The sequence below is a fragment of the Camelus ferus genome, chromosome 15 (assembly GCF_009834535.1).
Source record: "Camelus ferus isolate YT-003-E chromosome 15, BCGSAC_Cfer_1.0, whole genome shotgun sequence".
Lineage (NCBI taxonomy): Eukaryota > Metazoa > Chordata > Mammalia > Artiodactyla > Camelidae > Camelus > Camelus ferus.
The window spans coordinates 26910903-26933277 of NC_045710.1; the positions used below are offsets into that span (position 1 = coordinate 26910903).

At 36.0% G+C, this 22375-nt stretch overlaps 1 protein-coding gene across 3 annotated transcripts in view; it reads right to left on the reverse strand.

The window, feature by feature from the left end:
* ATL2 (atlastin GTPase 2) overlaps nucleotides 1-21592 on the reverse strand; it is a 49956-nt gene extending 28364 nt beyond the window's left edge. For 2 of the 3 annotated variants that reach the window (XM_032497365.1, XM_032497366.1), the window contains exon 1: nucleotides 21440-21592. In XM_032497365.1, coding sequence (XP_032353256.1) covers nucleotides 21440-21557 — 118 coding nt within the window. In that variant the 5' untranslated portion in view covers nucleotides 21558-21592. Of the gene's footprint in view, nucleotides 1-20898; nucleotides 21125-21439 lie in introns of those variants that run through there. The other variant, XM_014556157.2, reaches the window with a different exon arrangement.
* Between the last annotated feature and the right edge of the window lie 783 nt (nucleotides 21593-22375).

Sequence of the window (22375 nt, forward strand, 5' to 3'; positions counted from 1 at the left end):
CTCTTAATCAAATTTAGTCCTCCTACACTCTCCCAATCTTAATCCACCCATCATTTGAATATTTATGTAAGTACTTAATTATTATGTCTCCCCTCCTAGACTGCCAGTCTTCTGCTTAAAATCCTCAATTAGTTTCCCACTGTAACCAGAAAATAGGAGGGGGGAAAAAAAACTTCTAAGATCCTTACCATAGCCCCCACAGTCCTGTGTGATCTGGCCCTGCAATCTGTCCCTCTTGCTGTTCCCTGAACAAGCCAAACTTGTTTCCTACCTTAGAATCTTTGTCCTGTGTTCTCCTGTCTGGAATGCTCTGTACCTAGAAATATACATGGCTTGGTTCTCCATTATCCAGGTCTCAGTGCAAAAGTTATCCATTCCGCGTGGCTTTCCTCAACCACTCGGTTTAAATTACAGATTCTGTCCCCCATTACTTTAATGAAACAGGTTTTTTTCCCCATAGCCCTTTTCAGTATCTAAAACAAATTCTTTCATTTGTTTACATGTGTACCTTATATATCCCCCTCCATAGAATGTATGTGCCACAAAAATAAGGATCCCAATCACCATGTTGACCCCTCGATCTCTCAGCACTTAAAACACTGCCCAGCACCCAACAGGTGCTTAACAAATATTTCTTGAATGAATGAAAGTTACATATTTTACTCAGTGGTTTTACACCTGCCCTTACCTATTTTATAAGCAAATTTGACAATCACATAATTAGTTTGGGGAAATACTTCTAGCAACTGAAGAGTAGTATACTTGTCACAAAATTACAATTAAAAGCATGAAGTTCTACCAAGTAACACATTTTGATAAAAAGAACTGAAAATTAATAAATGCTAAAATATCATAATAACTAAATTTGGAGATCGCAGATTTTGTTAGAACTGATAGTCTTATTCTTATTGTAAAGAAAACACTAACTGGTTTCTTAAAAATAAAAACAAAAACAAACAAATCACTTGGCAGGAAATCTTTTGTCAACTTGAAATTTGACCTAAATTAAATGACTACATTTACCATGTTTTCTTTTATTAGCTTGGATAACGACAGACAGATCTCAGATAGACAGCTTAGCTCAGCAAACCTCAAGTAGGGTAAACACAAAGAAAACCACATCAATCAGATGGCTAAAAACCAAAGGAAAGGGAAAATCTTTAACAAAGTGGTGTGATGGAGGGAATAATTCAAATGACTGCTTCTCATTAGAAGCAACAGAGGCCAGAAGACAATAAAATGATATCTTTAGGATACTTTAATAAAAAAGCATGTCAACTCAAACTTCTATATTTAGTGAAACTATCACTGAAAAATGAAAGCAAAATAAAGACAATGAGCAAAAAGGCTAAGCAGATTTGTCACTAGCAGATGTGACTGCATGGGATGCTAAATGTTCTTCACTCTTCAGGTTGAAAAGAAATGGAAAGCCTCTCCATTCCTTCCTGTAGTATCCAAAGTAGTAAATAAGTGGATAAAAATAAGACCGGTTGTTTCCCCCAAGTAATTTCCTTAAAAGATCATTTAGAACAAAAATAACAGATTGTAACGTGGGGTTTATAATGTACATAGAAATAAAAGAAAAAAATTAAGACAAATGTTGTGAGGCCAGTAAATTAAATTATATACTAAGGTTATTATGACTTTACAGTGGAAAGTGGTTAAAAAAAACAACACTCATTCTAAATAGATTCTGATATATCAGAGATGCATATTGTTAGCTCTAGAGCAACACCTAAAAAATAAAGAGGTATAGCTTAGAAAGCCAATAAGGAACCAAAATGAAACACTAAAAAATATTCAATTAACCCAAAGAAAAAACAAGAACAAATGACAAAAGAAACAAATGGAAAACAAATAGCAAGATGGCAAACTTAAACCCAACTAAATCAATAATTACATCAAACATAAATACACAAAATATTCCAATGAAAAGACAGAGATTCTCAGACTGGATAATAAGTGCAAAAACTACATACTGTGTACAGTAGCAGCCCTTTTAATATAAAGATAGAGATAGGTTGAAAATACATAATAGAAAAAAGATACGCATGCAAATAACCACAGGAAAGCTGATGTAGCTACATGACTATCAAAGAAGACTTCAAGACTAAAAGTATTACTAGACATAAAATGGATAAACAGCAAAGACATAACAACCCTAAGAAAGAGATTAAAAATACATGAAACAAAAATTTGGAGAACTAATGAGAAAAATAGACAAATGCATAATAAATTTTAACAACCATCTCAAGTAACTGATACAGGCAGACAAAAAATTACCAGTAAGACTACAGGATAGCTCTGTCCACATGAAAATATGAGACACACGTGTAATTTTAAGTTTTCTTTAGTCACATTAAAAAGTAAAAAGAAATAATTTAATATTATTTTATTTATTAACCCAATATAGCCAACATGCTGTCCTTTCAACTCATAATTAATGTTTTAAAATTAAGATGATTAAATTCTTCTTTCACACTGTCTTTGAAATCCACTGTATTTTACACTTAAAGCACATTTCAATTCAGATACTAAATGCTTATCAAAAATACATGTCTCCTGGATTTCATAAAATTTACAACTGAAAAAGTAGATTCACATACACAAGTTGTTCCAAACATACTTAAAGTTTTCCAATAACTGAATCAAAAACAAAAAATAATTTTCCATTCATGTTTGCATCTATGCTGACAAAACTACTTCTATTTTTAAAAACATAAACTAAAATTAAACAAAATTTAAAAAAAATTTTTAGTCACACTATCCATTTTGCTTTAATATGCATATCTTTGACAAAGGCTGACCATTTTTCTATGTATATTTGTTTCCTCTTATGTGAACTGTCTATTCAAATATAGATAGCTTTAAGAAAACAAACAGTAAATTACCACCCAAAAGTCCCTTTAATTCTCAGTGGCAAATTATTAAACACAAACAGTATATTTTGCAGATAGTTTTTTAAATTCGAAAAAATTTATGCACTGCTCTTTCATGTTTTAGAATACAGTGGAGGGAAATTAATACTGAAAACTAATCAAAAAGGTTCATAATTGCTATACATTTGTTTGTATAATATATAATGATTTACTTCTTACAAAACGCTCAGCCAGGAATGCAGCTTTCAATTTAACATTATAAAGCAAACTGTGTTTTTCCCATAGGAACAAGGTGGTTCTCTCAAGTGAACGGGGGTAAAAAGCTGGAACTGGCTATTAAACAAACAACAGACAGCAAAACTACCTAAAGACCCATCACTGCCTCTCTGCAAGCAGAAATAAGCAAATCCTCAAACTGAAATGGCTTTACTTTCAATAACCCTATCCTGCTTTCATGATCTTTATTACAAATAAGATTCTCACATAAGGGTCAAAATTCAAATTTATAACTATAAATATTATGACCAACTCAAAACTAAGGATCACTGGCTAATGAGCTGAGGTTAATAATCCAGCAGAAAACCTGAAGTCTATGCTTAGCACAAATTTGTACTCTGCTCTCTACTTTTTAAAAATTTTCTTCAAATTTTGGATCTTTCTCTCCCTTATGATTTAAAAAAAAAAAAAAAGTAAACCACCAAAAGCTAAATTTTTTTAAAGTAAAAAAACTCACTCTAGAAACAAAACATGGCATTTTAAATCTACAGAAGTGAGGAATAAGAGTATCAGTTATCTTTCAGGTTCAAACTTTCATGGTTCAACGAAGCACAACTGTGAAACATAAAGAACTATAACTGAAAGCAGCATAAATCTCTAAGTCAATACAATAACCAGTAATTTTTGTTAAAAGAAACAAACTGATTAATGATGTGGGAAAACTTGATAGAATACATGTATCAGCCAAACCATAAAACTCTGAACCAAATAGATTATTTTTTTAAAGGCACTGAATATGTACAGTCTTGAAAATGCTTAAAACTGGGTGAGCTATGAAAGGAATAAGTTTTTAGCTCAAAAGATGGTTTGAGTAACCCCTAATGAAAAAGGATATGAAAACGAATATATGTATGTATACATATGACTGAACTACTATTCTGTATATTCTGAACTGTGTATTCTGCAGTACACCAGAAATTGACACAACACTGTAAACTGATGGTATTTAAATTAAAAAAAAAAAAAAAAGATGGTGGACGGTATAGCTCGATCGTAGAGCACGTGCTTGGTGTGCACGAGGTCCTGGGTTCAACCCCCAGTACCTCTGTTAAGGGGAAAGAAATAAAAATAGTTTTTTTTTAATTAAGAGATGGTATGAGAGGTTTAGGAAGAAAACTGACTGGCACTGAAAATTCAGTAGGAAGTGTTAAATGCCATTACAGGTGGACTGAAGAATTTTCCACTAATGTTACCTAGAGGTTAACAAGGAAATAACTATTTGAAATCACTATCAACAAAACAAAATTTTTTAGAAAGTGAATGCATTAGTAAAGCCAAGAAAAAGACAGCAATGCATAGTTTCAAGGCAAAATTGACCTAGTTGTTAGAATCTTACTCAAAATAGTTCAGCAACAAAGCATTTTCGAAGTGGAAAAGCAAAGAATCATTGAAGACAGTATTTGCTATTCAAAATTTTAGAGCATCATCAAGAAAAATATGAACCAGATGATAATAACTTTAGATATAACTATAAGGTCTTTGGAATAATGTAGACCTCCTAAGCTTGCTAAAGCAAATTCTACAAGGGAAAAAAGAGGGTAGGTATCCTGCCTTACACTCTGTCATGCTCTTAGAAGAGGCTCTAAGAAGCCTCAATCAATTAATTCAGCCGATCTAGTTCAAGAAGAAAAATTTCTTAAAAGGTTGTATTAATGTTAAGTACATAATCATTACTAAATAATAATGTATTTATACTAGATATCTAGTTTATGTTCTTAATAAATGAAGGAAGCATTTGTTCAATCTTCTTTTATTTTCGAGATCAAGCATGATAGAGAGTGAAACAGATCTAAAACAGAACTCAATTAGAAATAATGCACATTTATAGGAACTAATGATCTGACTTAAGACTGTACCCAAGAACCAATTAAGTAGAAAGGTCTAAGGTTTTGCATAAAGAGAATCCAGGTGGTCTTCACTCCCTAGAAATGGGGACTTCAAAAAGGCAGCGATGCACAATGATTAATGGGTGAGAAGCTGATGGGGTAGATTATAATGGATAGATTAACCCCTAACCTCCTGAATCAATCTTAACATTACACAGACAATCAAAAGTTTTGCGGCTCCTGATCTGATACATCAGCAAGCACATAAAGATGTGTTTCTGAAGAAAAACTTTTTTAAAGTATGAAACTTATCAAGCCTCTAGATCCAACTATGGGAAAGAAGAGATAGGAGACACATTCACCACTACCACCACCACAGAGATGGCGTCAGAAATTTCTAGGCTATGGGAAATTCCACTGGAAAAACCAACAAATGGACAAATAAATCGCAAAAGCAAAGGGGAAAAACGAAAACCTACAGAAAAGAGACTTAAGAGCCATATCAACCAAATGCAGTGTGTGGGTTTCAAGTGAATTAACTATTAAAAAATCTGAAATAATTAGGAAAATATGAACTCTGGATATTTGGTGTTAAGGAATTATTTTTCTACTGTGATAATAGTATCATGACTATGTTTTCAAAAAATCTTTAAAAGACACAAAACATTCATACAATCTGTTATTTGCTTCAAAATAATCTGGTAGGGAGGCTGACTATGAAAAATAGATAAAACCAAGTGGTCATTATATTGAAAAATTATTTAATCCAGGAGATGTGTATACACAGGTTCCTTATGTTGCTCTCTTCACTTCTGTACATATCCAAAAATTTCCATAATAGTAAGCTTTTTGTTTAAAGTGGTGAGGCTAATAAAGGTTTTATTAGATGAAGCAGATCTAAGTACAAAATAGAGAAATACAGGCCAGTGCTATTAGAAGAAAGAGGAAGTCCTCAATATTCTAGTCTCTCAAATATTCTAGAACACTGCTGCTCAACATTTCTTTTACTTCCCCAGCATTTTAGTGATTGGGAGGGGCAGGAAGGTACCATGAAGGACCAAGAAAAAAATTTTCAAAATAAACAAGACAAGGTCAAGTGACTGTAAAATTTTGAGCCTACTCCACCATACCCCTCATCCCATTTCCTCAGAAATACAGTTCTAAACATGTATCAATTCTACCGTCCTAAAATCTGGAAGGAAGAACCTTATTCTAAGAAACTCATTAATCATTGGCTAACTAAAAGAACATGCTCATTCTTTAGTAGGGAAAACTGAAAAGAATCAGGTTTAAAATCAAATGCATTAAACACCCTAAAAAGAAAACTTAAAGCCCAGATGGCTTCACTGGTGAATTTGGTGAACTACCAAACATTTAAGGATGAAATTATGCCAGTTCTACAAAGACTTTTACAGAAAAAAAGGGAAAGGAACATTTCCCAACTCATTATTATTATCCCAATCCAATATCAAAACCAATATCAAAACAAGACAAAGACATTACAAGAAAACAAAACTATTAACATCCCTCATGAACAGACAAAAACCCTTAATCAAAATCCAGTATTCAGAATACATAAACAACTCTTACAACTCAATACAAACAATTCCATTTTAAAATGGACAAGAGATTTTAAAAAACACTTCAAAGAAGATATATGAATGGCCAATAAGCACATGAAAATACACTCACACAATCAGATCCTAAGGAAATATAAATTAACACCACAATGAGATATCACTACACACTCACTAGAATAGCTAAAATTTACAAAACTGACAAAAACAGAGCTGGTGGGGAACAACTAGCACTCACATATATTTCTGGTGAGAGTATAAAATGAAAAAAACCACTTTAAAAAACTTTCTGGCAATACCATATATAAACACATACCATACAACCAGCAATCACACTGTGAGGTACTTAAAAGAGAAATTAAACACAGGATAACGAAAGACTGAAATACAAATGTTCACTGCAGCTTTATTCATAACGGCCATAAACTGGAAGCAACCTAAATGTTTATTTACTGGAAAACGAATAAATTGTATTAAATCCATACAATGGACTACTACTTGGCAATGAAAAGAAATGAATCACTGAAATACACAGATAAATCTAAAAAGCATTATACTAAGTGAAAGAAGCCATACACAAAAATTGTACTGCATGATTCCATTTACATTAAATTCTAGAAAAAGCAAAACAACACAAACAGAAAGCAGATCAGTAGTTGCTAGGAGCTGAAGTTAAAGGAAGAGAATTGACTACTACTATGAACTGAATGTGAATCCCCCAAATTGGTATGTTGAAGCCCTTATCTCCAATGTGACATATCTGGGGTGGGGCCTTTGGGGATAATGAGGTCATGAGGGTGGAGCCCTCATGCATGGGATTAGTAAGAGACTTGAAAGAGATATCCCTCACTCCACCAAATGAAGATACACCAAGACAGCCATCTGCAAACCAGAAAGAGGGTTCCACTATACATCAAATCTACTGGCACCTTGATCTTGGACTTCCCAGTCTCCATAACTGAGAAATAAACTCATTTGTTTCTGTTGTTTAACACACTGAATCTATGGTAATTTGCTATAGCATTCCAAGCCAGCACAACTATAAAGGAATACAAGGGAACTTTTAGAGATGACGGAAAAGTTCTATACCATGATTTTGGTGATGGTCATTACAAAACTATACATTTATCAAAACTCATCAAACTACACTTAAAAATCAGTGAATTTCATATAAATTATTTCAGTCAAGCAGATTTTGAAAAAATCAAATCCAGCCTATTCCCCTTAGCACTTTCATTTATTAAATGAGGATAAAGCAATCCAACCAATTTATTCATCACTTTCCAGAACAAAAATATTCTAATTAGTATTGTCCCCTTCAAGGATAATTGCCTATGAAAGTTATACTCCAGTATGTTGAAAAACTAGGGCTGTCCATCAATTCTGACACTGTTCAAATTTAATTTATTTTCTCCTGACCTGAATTCAGGACTTGGAAAGATAATTCTGAGTGTCTCCAATGGTGACAAATTCACACATTTGTAAATCAATTCCTGAGAATTTTCATCAAGCCAAGATATTTTGGTAAAGTTGTAAAAAAGTATTATGAAATTACATACTTATTTTTTAAAGAACTCCAAAGACAGAATTTTATACTGGAAAGGGGGACATTTTAACTCCTACAAGTATTTTAAGCACCAAGAGAATACGCATTCAATCCCTAACATGTCAAGTCATTTAGGACATTCAAGTTCTAGTACAGATGCCTAAAAATTAGCCTCAGTACTCAAAATTAAATCTAACATATCACCCAGAGGGGCTTTAGAGATTATGCAGCCAAATTCACTCATTTTAAAGATTAAAAAAAAAAAAATCACATGACTAGACCACTGGAGGGAGAACTGGGCAAGGTCTTATTAATTCAGTGTTATTTCCGCTACATTAGTGCTTCTCAAACTTTTAACATGCATATGAATCACCTGAGGAACTTGTTTAAATGCCTATTCTGATTCAGGAAATCTGAGATGGAGCCTGAAACTGCGTTTCTCACTAACTCTAACGTGATGCCAACACTGATGATCCTCTGAACATAAGAGTACCAAAGATCATGATATTTTACAGGTATTTAGTACGTAAAGATCGTTCATTTTATTTTATTTTTATTCCAGGTAGTTTCTAGTGATGTTAAAGTTATCACTGAAGGAAAAAAGCTTTCAAGCTAAACTATAATCCTCCATTCTTCCTGGAAGACTGCTAAAAACTCTGATAGAACCAATCACGCCAGTCAAGCTACTGTGGATTTGGTACAAAGTGAAAAGAGGCAGTGTACACAGACATCCCTACTTTAAAAATAAAAATGTAGAAAATGCTTTAATATGCTGACATGATAGATAGCTAGGGGTGAAAATTATTGGTTTGGAATTATCAGTCACTTGGGTGAGCTTTTAATAGCGAGCTTTCCTTCCCCTGCCCAAAACAAGAGTAACAGCAAAGACACAAACCTGGATTCCAAAAAGGTTTTTTTTTAAGGAGAGAAGTGGCTATTAGCCAATCATGTACTATAAGAAAAGGTTTTAACTATTTGATCCTATAAAATAATGCTACTCAGAACTTACAATGTTAAACTTCTCTCATATACAACTGAACTATGATGCAAATTGCAAAAATAAAAACTTCAAGGACTCCAGAAGAGGAACTCTTAATAATGTCAGATATCAGATACTTTCCCTCATTAGCTTTGCCTCTTTGACCAACAAGACCATCTTAAATGACCAATCTTTAAAAATACTCTCAATGTGTATATAATGTAGTTCATATTTCCTTCCTACATTACTATCAAAGCAGGAGATTAAAAAACAATTATTTTCCTATAAGATTCACATATTATTTTCCACTTGAAATCTATTCTGCTTCCATAGTAATCAGCACTGATGTCACAGAATCTTTGTTCTTCCCATTTAAAGAATACTGAGGAATAAAAATGCTTTTACCCATTTATCTAAATAGATGAACAAAAATGTAAAATACATTGCAAAATATTTTCCCAAAGCTTACCGTCAAACATTAACCACCTCTTAAGCATAGATTTCCTGAAGTGTACTTAAAGATAAGAAAAACGTTTTTAGACTGAACCTAATTTAGGTTACTTTAAATGAGGTTGCAGTTTATAGTCAATTTTGTTCGCTAGTTAGGAGATGCTAGAATAAATAATGGTTTTGGATACCCTAAGCAATAAGACAGAAATTTAGAAAAATTCTTACTTAGGTTCTGCAACTTAGAGTCTTCTCTATTTTCTTCTAAAGGGAAGTCTTGCAGGATATCTCTCCAAGTCACCCCAGGGGTCTTTCATCTGTTAAGTACTTTTCTTAAAATACTTTTGTTGTGTGGTCCAAATTTTTAAAGAATTAGAGTACACAATACTGAAACTTTCAAAATTTAATTTCCAATTAAGTTATTTATATGCTAGAGGAATTCTTACACATATGTACAGAAGAGACAAGGTTCCTTGTTCAATGAACTACTGTTTGTAACTGAAAAAAAAAAAATTGGAACAACCAAAACATCCATGAATAAAACATGAAATAGAGAACTAAAATTAACAAATAAGATTTAAATACATACATATGTTTAAACCTCAAAACCAATGTCAAATGAAAAAAACAAATCAAGACACAAATACATAGTCTGAACCACTTACTAAAAATGTTTAAATATAGCACAATATTATATATTGTTCACAGAAAAAATTTAATGTTATAGGACTATTAAAAACCAGGAAACACATACACCAACTTCTAGATAGGTGTATATCTAGGGAGGGAGGGAAGAGGAGAAAAGAAAGATGTCTGGAGAACCCTTCGACTGTACAGTAACATTTTATTTCTCTTTAAAAAAGGATTCAAAACAAATATGGCAAGTATTATGGTATTAGAGCTATGCAATGGGCACTTGGGTAACCATTATATTTTTCCCTGTTATTTTTATAAGTTTGATTATAATCATTTCTATTATAATAATTTCTAATGAAGCATTTTAAGTTGCTTAAGAATTTACATCCACAGGGAAAGGAACTTAATGACTGTGACTTTATGCCAGGCACTTTGATAGGAATCCTCTCAACAACCCTGTAACTTAGCAATTATTCCCATTTCAGAGAGAAAATGTGGACATTCAAAGTCAAAAACAAAACAAAACAAAAAAACCTCTTCAAGACTCTACCTCTAAAAATTAGTATATGAATCAAGATTTCTATTTAGGGCTTTTAATTAAGCCAATGCTATTTCCTCTATACCAAACTGCCTTTCAGTGTTACAGGATAATTCTTATTAAGATCAGTCTTTGTTCCCCAGTGGCAGAGCCATATGAAAGAGGCTCAGATCAGTCCATAGCTTTGAGTGATGCTTATCATTTAAAATAAATCCCTAATATCAGCTCATCTATTATTATGAGTTAAAAATAACAAGTAGAGATTAAGTGTGGGTTTAAAGGGTTTGGTTTGTTTGGGAGAGGTAGACTGATAAACATATAGTATTTTGAGATTTTCAACTTTAAGTTCTGGATTAAACTGAATTTCTGGACAAAAACTAGAGTATCCAAAACAATCAAAACTACAGATACACAACTCTTCCTTGACAGATCAACAGGAAAGAAACTGTTTGCTACAGAACAGTTGATTCTTCTGTAACTTAATTATACATGGGTCTGAAACTTAGTTATACTGTCAATATTTAATGAGCCACACCACAAAACATACTGAAGCTTAAGAACCACTTCGTTTGGAATACAGATTCTTGGATCTCACCTCCAGAGTTGATTTAACTCATCAGGTATGGGATCCAGGAACCTACAACTGTAACAAGCACCAAAGTAATTCTGATGCAGAGGTGAAAGGACTAGAGTAGGGGTGCACAAGACTTTATTCCTTCAGTAAATATTCACCTATGACCTGGTTCTAAGAACTGCAGACTCAATACCACTAACAAAATAAACAATAAAAAAGAAAAAATCCTGCCCTTAGGAGTTTACTACATCTTAAAGGTGAGGAGATAGAAGACAGATAGATGACAGCAGCTGGTGTTAAGTGCTACAGAGAAAAAATAAAGCAGGTTAAGGGAAACGGATGGAAATGCACCATTTCACAAAAGAATGGTCAGGCAAGGTTTCTTTAATAAGGAGACATTTGAGCAGAGAACAAAAAGAAGTGGCTATCTAGGAGAAGAGGTGAAAACATTAGTAACTTTCTCATTCCTTGAAATAATTTATTGTATGAAATAATTTTAGGTATTCTACCTCTTACCAGAGAAAAGAGAAAAACACTTGGAGTACCTACTCTGTGCTATTAACTATGTAATCCTCAAAATCACTTTGTGGAATAGCTACGAGTTTCCTTGTTTGTATAAAGAAGGACACTGAGGCTTAGTTTAAGCAATTTGCAAGGACTTACATTTTTTAAGTAATCAAATCAGGATGCATACTCAGGTCTCTGTCAGATCCGTCATCTTCCAACTAAGCCAAATGAGCATGTTTGCTGAATAAACAGAAGTTAATTCTTACGTTTTTAAGATTTTTAGAAAGGTGAGAAAAGTTACCAACAATACAATTTGTTTAGAAGCAGAGAAGTTTCTCATCTTCATAACATATCTTGGCATACAGCTGTATTTCCCTTTACTTTTTCCAAAAATTTCCTTGTCAAAACTTAATCATTTATTATAATCAGCAAATCATTTTTAAAAGCCCCCAACATTTGGGAAACAATTTTGTCTTTGTAAGCTTTCTAGAAGGGCAGATTTTAAATTGTAGACTTTTGAAATGTAAGATGCAATAAAATTATATTCTCCCATTTTTGGTAAGATATGCATTCAGTTCATTGTGTCATATTCACTGACTCCCAACAATGCTCCACAAACCTACACAGTGTTATGAACTGAGGAAGGCTTCCCCACCCTACCTACTTCAAATTAGTAATCAGAGAGCAAGGCATTATGCTAGATGCTAGGAAAGTACAATTCACTACTAATAGTCCTTACTCTCAAAGTTCTGACATGAACAAGTATAAAAGGACAGTATAAAGAAAGAGCTACATTGGATTATTCAAACTAGGGTTACCAATGAATACATTCTGGAGAAGGCTGCTTCCCTCTGAGCCCTGAGAATCAAATTAAGCTAACCTTAAAAGTTTAGGCTAAGAATATTATCATGAGGAGAGCCACGGAAAATTTTAAAGCAGAGTGATAGGATCAAAGCTGTGCTGCAGAGATAAACTGAAAGTGATGAGAGAGTAAGAAGAATAATGAGTTTAAAAACAGGGAAATCAGATATAAGGCAACTGGAAGAGCCTGAGCAAGAGGAGAAAAGCCGAAAGTCAAGAGGTGACAGTAAAAATAGAAAGATGCATGCAAGAGCTAGCTAGTTCTTCAACATCCTTCTTTGGGGTAGGCAACAGATAACACTAAATTATTCCATTTTTTTTTTTTTTACAAAGGACATTCTCTTTTCTTATAAGCCTTTATAAAGTGACAATGCACTAAATTTCCATTTCCAAAAGTATTATTGGTACAGTGACTCCAAGGTTTTGTAACACAGTGATCACGAATCCAACAAAACCAGAATAAATTGCCTTGATTTAGGCAAATAGTTTAACTGTTTTCTTTGTGGCCCCCAAATTAACTCTGTAATAAGTTAAAAGACATTAAACTCATAGAAGAGCTATTGAAATTTAGGATAACCAGTTAGCAAAGGAGTTATTAAAAGAAAAACACACACAAACTTAAATTTAGAATAGAGTTTTCATGACAAATCTCAAAGAGGTATCTGCCAAGACTCTGGAAATAAGACACTGAGTTCCATTTTGCTACCACTCTACCTCATATGACTTATTACAGCAGCAGTTTTAAAAAAAAAAAGAAAGAAAAACAAAGTATACACTCAAATCCCAACCTTGGCCCAGTACAGGCAAAATTCCTACTAAGAGAGCAACTATAAAAAGGGAATAGTGCCAAAGAGAGACAAACAAACATCCTTCCAGCTAGATAAAATGTGGCTAATTTTTAAAAAACAAAAGGGATAAGAGAGTCAAAGGTTCCAACTATACTCTCCTTTTGTCTTTCTCTAGTTTGGAGATTTTAAGTACATGTCAGGATTCCTGGTGGTAGAGAAACACACATGCTCAAAAATAAGGGCAGGGAGCACACATCTTTACAATTTTTATGAAGCCACATTTGGGGGACTATTCAGAGAGTTTTTCCAGGAATTATTCAGTTATTGAAATCAATTCTTTGCTCTATTTGGCCACAGAAAAACAACCCACTTCCCTTTTTATTAAGCATGCTCTTAACACATTTGATCTTTCATTTCAGTTGCTTCTAATTGCTTTTAAAGACTTTTTAAGCAACCCTTTTAGAAAAATTCTTAGAAAGCAGGGACAAGTGCTCTATTTTATAAAAAAGCATCCCAACAAAATGCCTATCTTTTTATCATCAAACAAGTGATAGATCCTACAACTGTGCTGAGACCCACCCATCTTCAAGGCCTGACAAGCCCAACCTCCCCCATGAAGTCTTCCTCAACAATACTAAGACACGGTAATTTCTACCTCTGAAATTGTAAACTTAATGATAAACTTTACTCATGAATATGCATAAGGTCTCTCTGACCTTCCATCCACATGAAAGCCTAGAATCAGGGATCTGTTCTACACTTTTCTATGTAGGAATTCATTACAAGCAACAGAAAAGTTTTTTTTAATTAAGATAGGTGCTCCATATGTCAACATAACATCAAGACAAAGCTAGTTCTTTGTCTAAATATGGTCCTCTACCTGCCTGCCCTACTCCAGGTCTCTACTCCCAAAGAAAACTAATCCCAGCCTCGTCAGATACTCCTTTACCCTGAGAAGGAGTAACTTTCTTTGTACATTCAACACATTCCAAGTGCTTTTAAGACATTTTCTTTAAACTTAAATGCCTAAAGTAGGTTTTTTTTAGTTAAGGATGCTGAAGCTTGGTGAAGGTGGTAGTGATGTGAACCCAGCTCCTAAGCATGAAGCTTCTACAATATACTGGGCACTGAAGCAGATGCCCATACTCTGGCATTAAAAAAAAGAGACAGGAATAAACAATCAATATCTCACAAAGAATTGAAAACAGTAAAAAGAAAGAAAACAAAAAACCAAAAACTCCAGTGGGATACCTAAGGATTCAGAAGAGACTAGCACAAGCACTAAGTTAGTAAGTTGACAGTTGCCCATTCATTAAGAAAAACACTCATACAGACCCACTTTAAATGCTTTTAAAACATACTATTCTCCTCCCCTCAAAACACCCCCACAAAATTAAAAGATAAACATGAAAAAGAATTTCTTCATAAGGTCCTTGGTTCAATCCCCAGCACCTCCATTAAAAGGTGAATTTTGTGGAATGCGAATTTTCTTTCAAAAAGCTATAAGCAAACTTTTTTTTAAAAAAAGAATTTCTTGTACGCAAAACGACTTTTACAAAAACATGAGGAACACTGAGAGGCACTGAGAAAAAATGCAATTTTCTCAGTTAAAGAAAAAGAATTCACATTCAATTACCATATTAAAATTTAAACATTAACTGTAATCAAAGAAATGCAAATGAAACAGTGAGATCCCCATTTTTCCTGTGTGTTGACATTAATTTTTAATTAACAACACCCACTTCTGAATAGGCACAAATCCAACCTTAATGGAAAGAGACTAAATGGGTACAATTTTTCTGAATGGATTTGCTGATTGTGTATCTTCAATCTTGAAAATGTACAGGGCATTCGACCCAGCAATCTACTCTTAAGAGTCAAGGTTTATCTATAAAGATGTTTAACCAGCAATAGTGACAAGAAATAACCCCATAACCAAGAGGAGTTTTAGTTAAGTAGTAGTATAATGCCATTTTAAAAATCATGTTGTTAACTTAAAAGACGTATTTCTAAATGAAAGAAGCCAGTCTGAAAAGGCTACAAACTGTATGATTCCAACCAAGTGACATTCTGGAAAAGGCACAGCTACAGAAACAATAAAAGATCATGGTTTCCAGGGGGTTGGGGAGAGGGAATGAGGGAGGAATGAATAGATGGAGCAAAAGGGATTTTTAGGGCAATGAAATTATTCTGTATGATACTATAGTTGTGGCTACATGTCACTATGCATTTGTCAAAACCCATAGAATGTACAGCATCAAAAGTGAACCCTAATGTAAACTAAGGACTTTGGTTGATAATAATGTGCCCATGTTGGTTCATCGATTATACCAAATATGCCACACTGGTGAAGGATGTTGAGGGTAGGGGAGTAGATATATGTGTGGGTGGGGAGGGCTATATGGGAACTCTCTGTATTTTCTGCTCAATTCTGTTGTGAACCTGAAATTGCTCTAAAAGAATAAAGTCTGTTAAAAAAATGTTGTAGAGATTATCTAATCAAATAGGGAAATACAATATGAAGTGAAAAAGTAAATTACAAAACTACAACAAGATCCCAATCTGGGAAAAATTATATTAGTCATTTAAAAAAGGATGTATACTAAAATGTTAGCAGTGGTTACCAACAGTTGGTATGATTTTTACTTTCTTTTTTCCTTTATTAGTATTTTCCAAAGTGTCTACAAAGATTCACTGCTTTTGAAATTAAACTGTAAACTTTTTTGACAAAGCAATAATTACCATATTACTTGATTACTCGATTAGGTTAACAGTGATCACAAGCCCTGTTCAATCACAAATTTAGTTGTAACTTAAAGGCAGTAAATTTGTATCTTAATATCCAGTTGTAAGACATTTGGTATCAGCTACATTGCTCAACCTTCCCAAGGACTTCTAGCCTACTTCAGAATTTTTTGAGAAAAAATACCTAAGTGCATGGCCCTTTTCCTGCAATATAAAACCTCTTGACTCTAAACAAAAATTCCACATAGCCTGCTCATATTGTCATATCTATTTTAGTGCTGCTGAAAAGAAAACAGCAATTTCTGATGATTAATAACTGTCGTCAAAAAATCTAAGAACCTGGGTGATTTCTGTGTCAAAATTTCTCTCCAACTTATCATTCAAAACTCAACTCCCCCACACCATTCTGATAAAAGTGAACTTAATCCAACTTTTAATATCTCAGAAATCAATTCACTCAAATATGAAAAGAGCAGCTTGTTGAGTGTGCCAATTTCACCCCCTTTAAGAGTTTCTTTATAGAAGGCTTTAAAGTTTCTAAAGTGCCTTCATGGATTATCTATTTAATAAAAAAATTTTTTTTAATTTTAATTTTAAAAAGAAAGACCTACAAGTTTACTAGGGTAGATATTAACCACCAGAAAGGAAAAAATATTCCATTTAGAAGGCCATAGGAAGTTTGCAGAAATTAAAAGTCTTTGGTTAAAGTAAGGACATTCTTATCACTACCCATGACTCTACAGTTAATGCTAATTACACGAAGGGGAAAAAAGCTTTTTATGGGATCCATAATTGGTGTGGTTTCAAGTCAGTCTTTTTTTAGGCATTCTTGTGCGTTCTTGTGCGTAACAGACGTAAATTAGATTTTGCACATTTACTGTTTGAAAAGCCAATGCACGCTACTTGAAAACTCTCATAACCTTAACTAAAACATTAATTCATATTGAATTCCATAATTGAAACAAATAATTTCAGGAGAGTATTTCACCACATGATTAAATGATTCTCTAAAATGCAAATTAAAATAAGGATAGCTGAGAAGCATGAATGTATATTTTTATCTTATAAAAACTGAACAAAGAGCTTTCAAGTCACCAATTTTAAAAATTAAATGTGTAGTTCAAAGTCTCAGTCTTAACCACACATTATAGTAGTAACTACCATCAAATAGAATGTTTGCCAGTGGGTTAAGCACATTTATTCACATTTAATACAATAACTCATGAACACATTATCAGCATTTTACAAATAAAGTTAAAAATTTATCCACCACCCTTGCCCAAACTAAACCTGTGTCCACATTACAGGGAAAAAAATTATAAGACTTTCTGATTGCAAAATATACATATATAATAGAACAAGTAGTCAAACTGGCACGTTCTTACTTATATGTTACTGTGTCTCACACACAGCTTTACAATCAAGAAAACACTTGTACTGTATCACCTCTTTTGTTTCCCACAACAGCCCGTATGGGATTATTATCACTACTGTAAGGGGTTTCAAGACTCAGAGTTTAAATGAAGTCACTCAGCTTTTGATTCCACATTCTTTTTTCCACTACACTATCTTGATTCCCTATGATTAAAGAAGCACTGCCCCCACAGAGTATTATGCAATAAAAAGGTGAAATGTACTAGCGATCCGGATAAGCACCTTTCACCAATAAGTTATTAGTCACTGGTTATTTTGATGCCAATCATAGAAATACAAGTTGTACAAACAGTTTTTATTAAACTGGTACTTTAGCAAGGGAATCCCCTAAATTCTACTTGTACTGAACAGCAGACTAACCCCAAAGTCTACTTTATTTATTCTTCTACTTCTTTCTACCATAGCCACCTTTTCCCTTCCTACTCTTAGTGACTTGCCCTATATTTAGTTTTAAACTGCCCCATCTTCTCACCAGTATGATTTCAAACTTCATTCAACAAAGTGTGACCCAGTCATCTCTAATTATATGTGATAATTTACAATGAATAAAGGTGCCTACCCTCCACCAAATCTGATGAGCAGTAAGAGTACCTCTGAGTAGTTTCTGCAAGTGTAGACAAGTCACAATCACTCCCTTTAATGGGAGTAACTTAATTTTCTCACAGGAAGGTTTTAAGAAATAAAATCAGAGCAAGATGTTTAAAGTACTTTATAAAGTATCAAGTATTATCCAACTGACTTCATAGTTTCAGTTTGGTGTTTTTTTCCCTGGATATCCATTTTTAAAACTATGGAGAAAGCCCTCAATAGTTCTTCTGTACTATGGGTAGTGAAGAAGAGTAAAAGATAGGAAGAAACTTACATGAGTAATGAATTCATTGGGGAATCAAATTTACATAGAATATATTCCATATTCGCATTTATCTTCCTTAGTTAAATAATGCCCAAGAAAATAAATAATACAATCCCCAAATGGTTACACATCAGAATACCATTACACTTAAAAAAAAAGGGGGGTAGGGGGGTGGGAATAGCTGTCCCTGCACCCACCCTAGAGAAAAACTCCTTCTGTAAAGCTATAAATCACCATTACAAAAAAGTTGAACTTCTATTCCTACCCCTTCCATTTCTGGCTCTTTGACAGTCTGCCAAACAGCTTTGCTTACAATTGTGTATGTCAAAGAAAATCTTTCAATTAAGTATAAACAAATTTTTTAAACGTACCTTATTACTAGGTCTCACAATTTAAAAAATATGTCTTGAACGCCAGCATCAAACTAGGTGACAGTCCTCCAGGTATACTTTGAGCAGCTGCTTAACAGCAGACGAATGGAAAACGTACAATTTTGGAAAAGATCTAACAATTTCAAGAAAGTTACTTTCATTTATGAATATTAAAAAACTTCATCCTAAAGTTAAAACACAGGGGCAAACTAAAAATGAATCTGAAAATAGGTGCACTCAACTTAAGGCCAGAATCTCATTTTAATTCATGGTTTACTTGCCCTCTAATAAATACCTCTTTATTGTAAGGCAACTCCTTCTTACCCAGTAAAGAATTTTGAAGGATTTCAAAACATTTTACTAAATAGATTTAATCACATCCACAAATTCTTATCATTCCACAGTCATTAATACAGAAGAGTTCGTAAGTGCTTTAAAAAGGTCTTATATTTCTAAAAAGAGTAAGCACTTCTCTTTAAGAGACACAAAGCATCTTCCTAAGACTACTACTAGAGTGGCACCTGACTCATCCCAACTCAGCTCTTCAACTTTTATCCAGAAAGCAGGAGACAGTTTCTACATCTAAAATTAGATGAGTCTCTACTCATTCACAGCCTGTTGGTTTTTACTTTAAACACAAATCTTCATAAGTTTATTGGGTTTTTAATGTAGTAATGGATGACTCAGAGCAAATTAGCAGGGAGAGGGACTATTTTAGGCAGTCATTTGATAGGAATGGCTATCAAGTGAAGGACTAACTCCACACCAAAAAAAAAAAAGACAAACATTTGAGTAGCAGAGCATTTAATAAATGATGAACCCTATTTATCAAGTTTTAAGAACTGCATTTCACCTCCATGTGCCACAGCCTAAAAATGACGTTCATAACCATGCATCATAAAGCTATGCTTCTCCTAATAAGGTAAGCACATTAAACACTGTGCAACTACATCTAAAACGGTTATTTTAAGTTTTTTTTTAAACTCATACATGTATTTTCTTGGGGGGGGGTAATTAGGTTTGTTTGTTTATTTTTAAAGGAGATACTGAGGAATGAAATCAGGAACTCATGCATGTTAAGCACGCCCTCCACCACTTGAGCTATATCCTCCTAAAACGGTTATTTTAAATAAATGAGCATGCGCAACCCCAAGGTCCAAAAAAGCTAAACTAACCAATCCATCAGCATTCCAGAACAACTAATTACTTGAGACTTCCAAACAGAAGAGATTTAAGGCAACTCTCTCTTCTCTACTAGCATTTTTCCTATGTAAACAGTTCTATCAAGTGCTTCGGTTGGCAAGAAATAATAAAATAAGCTTTATTTCCTGTTTGTCCCCTTAGCAAAACTCTAGTTTGTCATCACCTCTGACCTACGTTCAACACGTCCAAGGGTTATCGTGAATGACAAAGGATTTTTCACATAAACTTTTCTATTAAAGTGAGTCTTCATGGCTAATATTTTATCAAAATGTTTCACATCTTATCCCACAAAACCTTTATCACATCTGAAAAACACAGTTCATATTTAGTGTAGTTAATAGACTCTATGCCACAGCCATACTAACCTAACCATAAGCTTTTACTATTTACAAGCCTTTGAAAAACTTTATGCCTTTAAGTACCATCAAAATTCTCAATCAGGATTTCAGGCTTTCAATTCACACCACAGAGAAAGATTAAATGCTAAAGTACTAAAAATAGGGGCTTTATAAGTGAGGGACAGACAACACGCCGCCGCCAAGGCGAACCCGTCTTCCAAGGGGCAGGGGGGCTCCTCGTACACGTACAGTAGGAGCTCACATTCAGTAAGACCGGGAGCGAAGGATCAGGTGACTTCACACCACCGGCACTTTCAGTGTGACCGGGCCATGCTATGGTTTGAGTACTAGTAGACGGCTCATAACCCCAGTTTGACAACTAAATCTGAACTTGTATACCAGCTCCGTGCTACCCGCGTGAATGGGGTTCAGGAACCAAGGGGCCCTGGAACGCGAGCCCCCGAGCCTGGCCTGCGGACTGCGGTTCCCTTTTGGAAGGGTGTCTGGAGAGTTCTCCGACCTGTCAGCGAGGTGTCTGCTCCTCCCGCGGGCTGTGCGTCCTCCTCCTCCACGGGGCCCATCGCGACCTGGTTAACCCTTCCTCCCTTTCCGAGCGAGGGACAGTAGGCAGCGAGTGTCCGCCGGGTGACAGGTCGCCCGGCCGCGTACGGAGCTCCCCAGGACAGAGCCGCGCCGCCGCCGACCTGCCCGCGCCCCGGGTCTGCGGCCCCGGCTCAAGGCCGCCCCCTCAGGTCGGGGCGGACGCTACGGCAGCCACGCGGCGGGCGGGCAGGGGGCCGGGCCGGGCGCAGACGCGCGCGCCGCCCGTTCGCCCGACAGCTGCGGGAGCCACGGCCCAAGAACCGCCCTTTCAGGCCGCGCGCCGCGGGAGCACGGGGTGCGGCGGGGGCTAGGCCTGACGGTCAGACGCGGCGGCGGGAGGAGGGCTGAGCCAGCCGCGGACGACGACCCCACCGCCTGCCGCCGGTGCCCGCGAGCCCGGAGCGGCCCGCGCCCTCTCCCCACCTGGGCCCTGCGGCCTCCGCCCCGCCGGCCCGTACCTAGGAGGGTCGTGGACGAGACGTGGTTAACCGCGGTGCTTGGGTCGCTGGTCCGCCTCCGGCGTCGCAGCCCCTGGTGCGGCTGCTGCCTCCGCGCTGCCTCGTCCCCCTCCGCCATCTTGTACCGATTTAAAATTAACTCCCCACTGACGTCAAACGCCGCCGCCGCTTTATCAACCTCCCAGGAGCAGGCAGAGCAACGACGGGTCCTAGCGCCGCCCGCAGCCCGGGCCTCCTTGTCCGCCCCACGCCCTCCTTCGTCCCGCCCATTGGCGCCCTCGCTCCGCCTCCGTCCTGCTTGCCGGCCTGCTTGCCTGCCGCTCAATTTTCCCAGCCTTCCACTTCTGGCAGAAATTGGGCGGCGCCCCCACTGCGACCGTCTCACACCCCGATCGCCCTAAACTCAATACCACACCCCCTTAGTTCTGGGCTGGTCTGGGTAAACGGACAAAGGATCTCCGGAGAACAAATTCCCTCCTTCCCAATTTAGAAACCCAGTTCTCTTCACAGCACCTCTCCGTAATCAATGACTCGTGCATTGCACGTGAGGTTGCTTTCACACTCCTTTCTCCCCTTCTTATCCCCCACCTCCGCCCCCACAGCTATTCTCCCACCTTCCTCCCTCGCTTTCCCGTACTCCCGAGCTATTGCTTGTGCCCTGCTTCTCCTCTTGATCTTTCCTCGCACAAGTCTCTAATGTTGTTTCCCATTCAGAGACCATCCTACAGTTTGCCATAGCCCCCTTCTACTTAGGAGACACTACTCGTGTCTTCTCAACGGTGCATACCCCTACCCTCCTGCTACCAGCACCTTGCAGCGGCCAGCCAGAAAGCACTCTAATCAGAAAATGACTTACAGCAGGTCCTTTCCCAACTGTGGTGAACCTTCTTGTGGAGATCCAGTAACATCCTATAGAAAGTTCAGGTTACTTTTAAA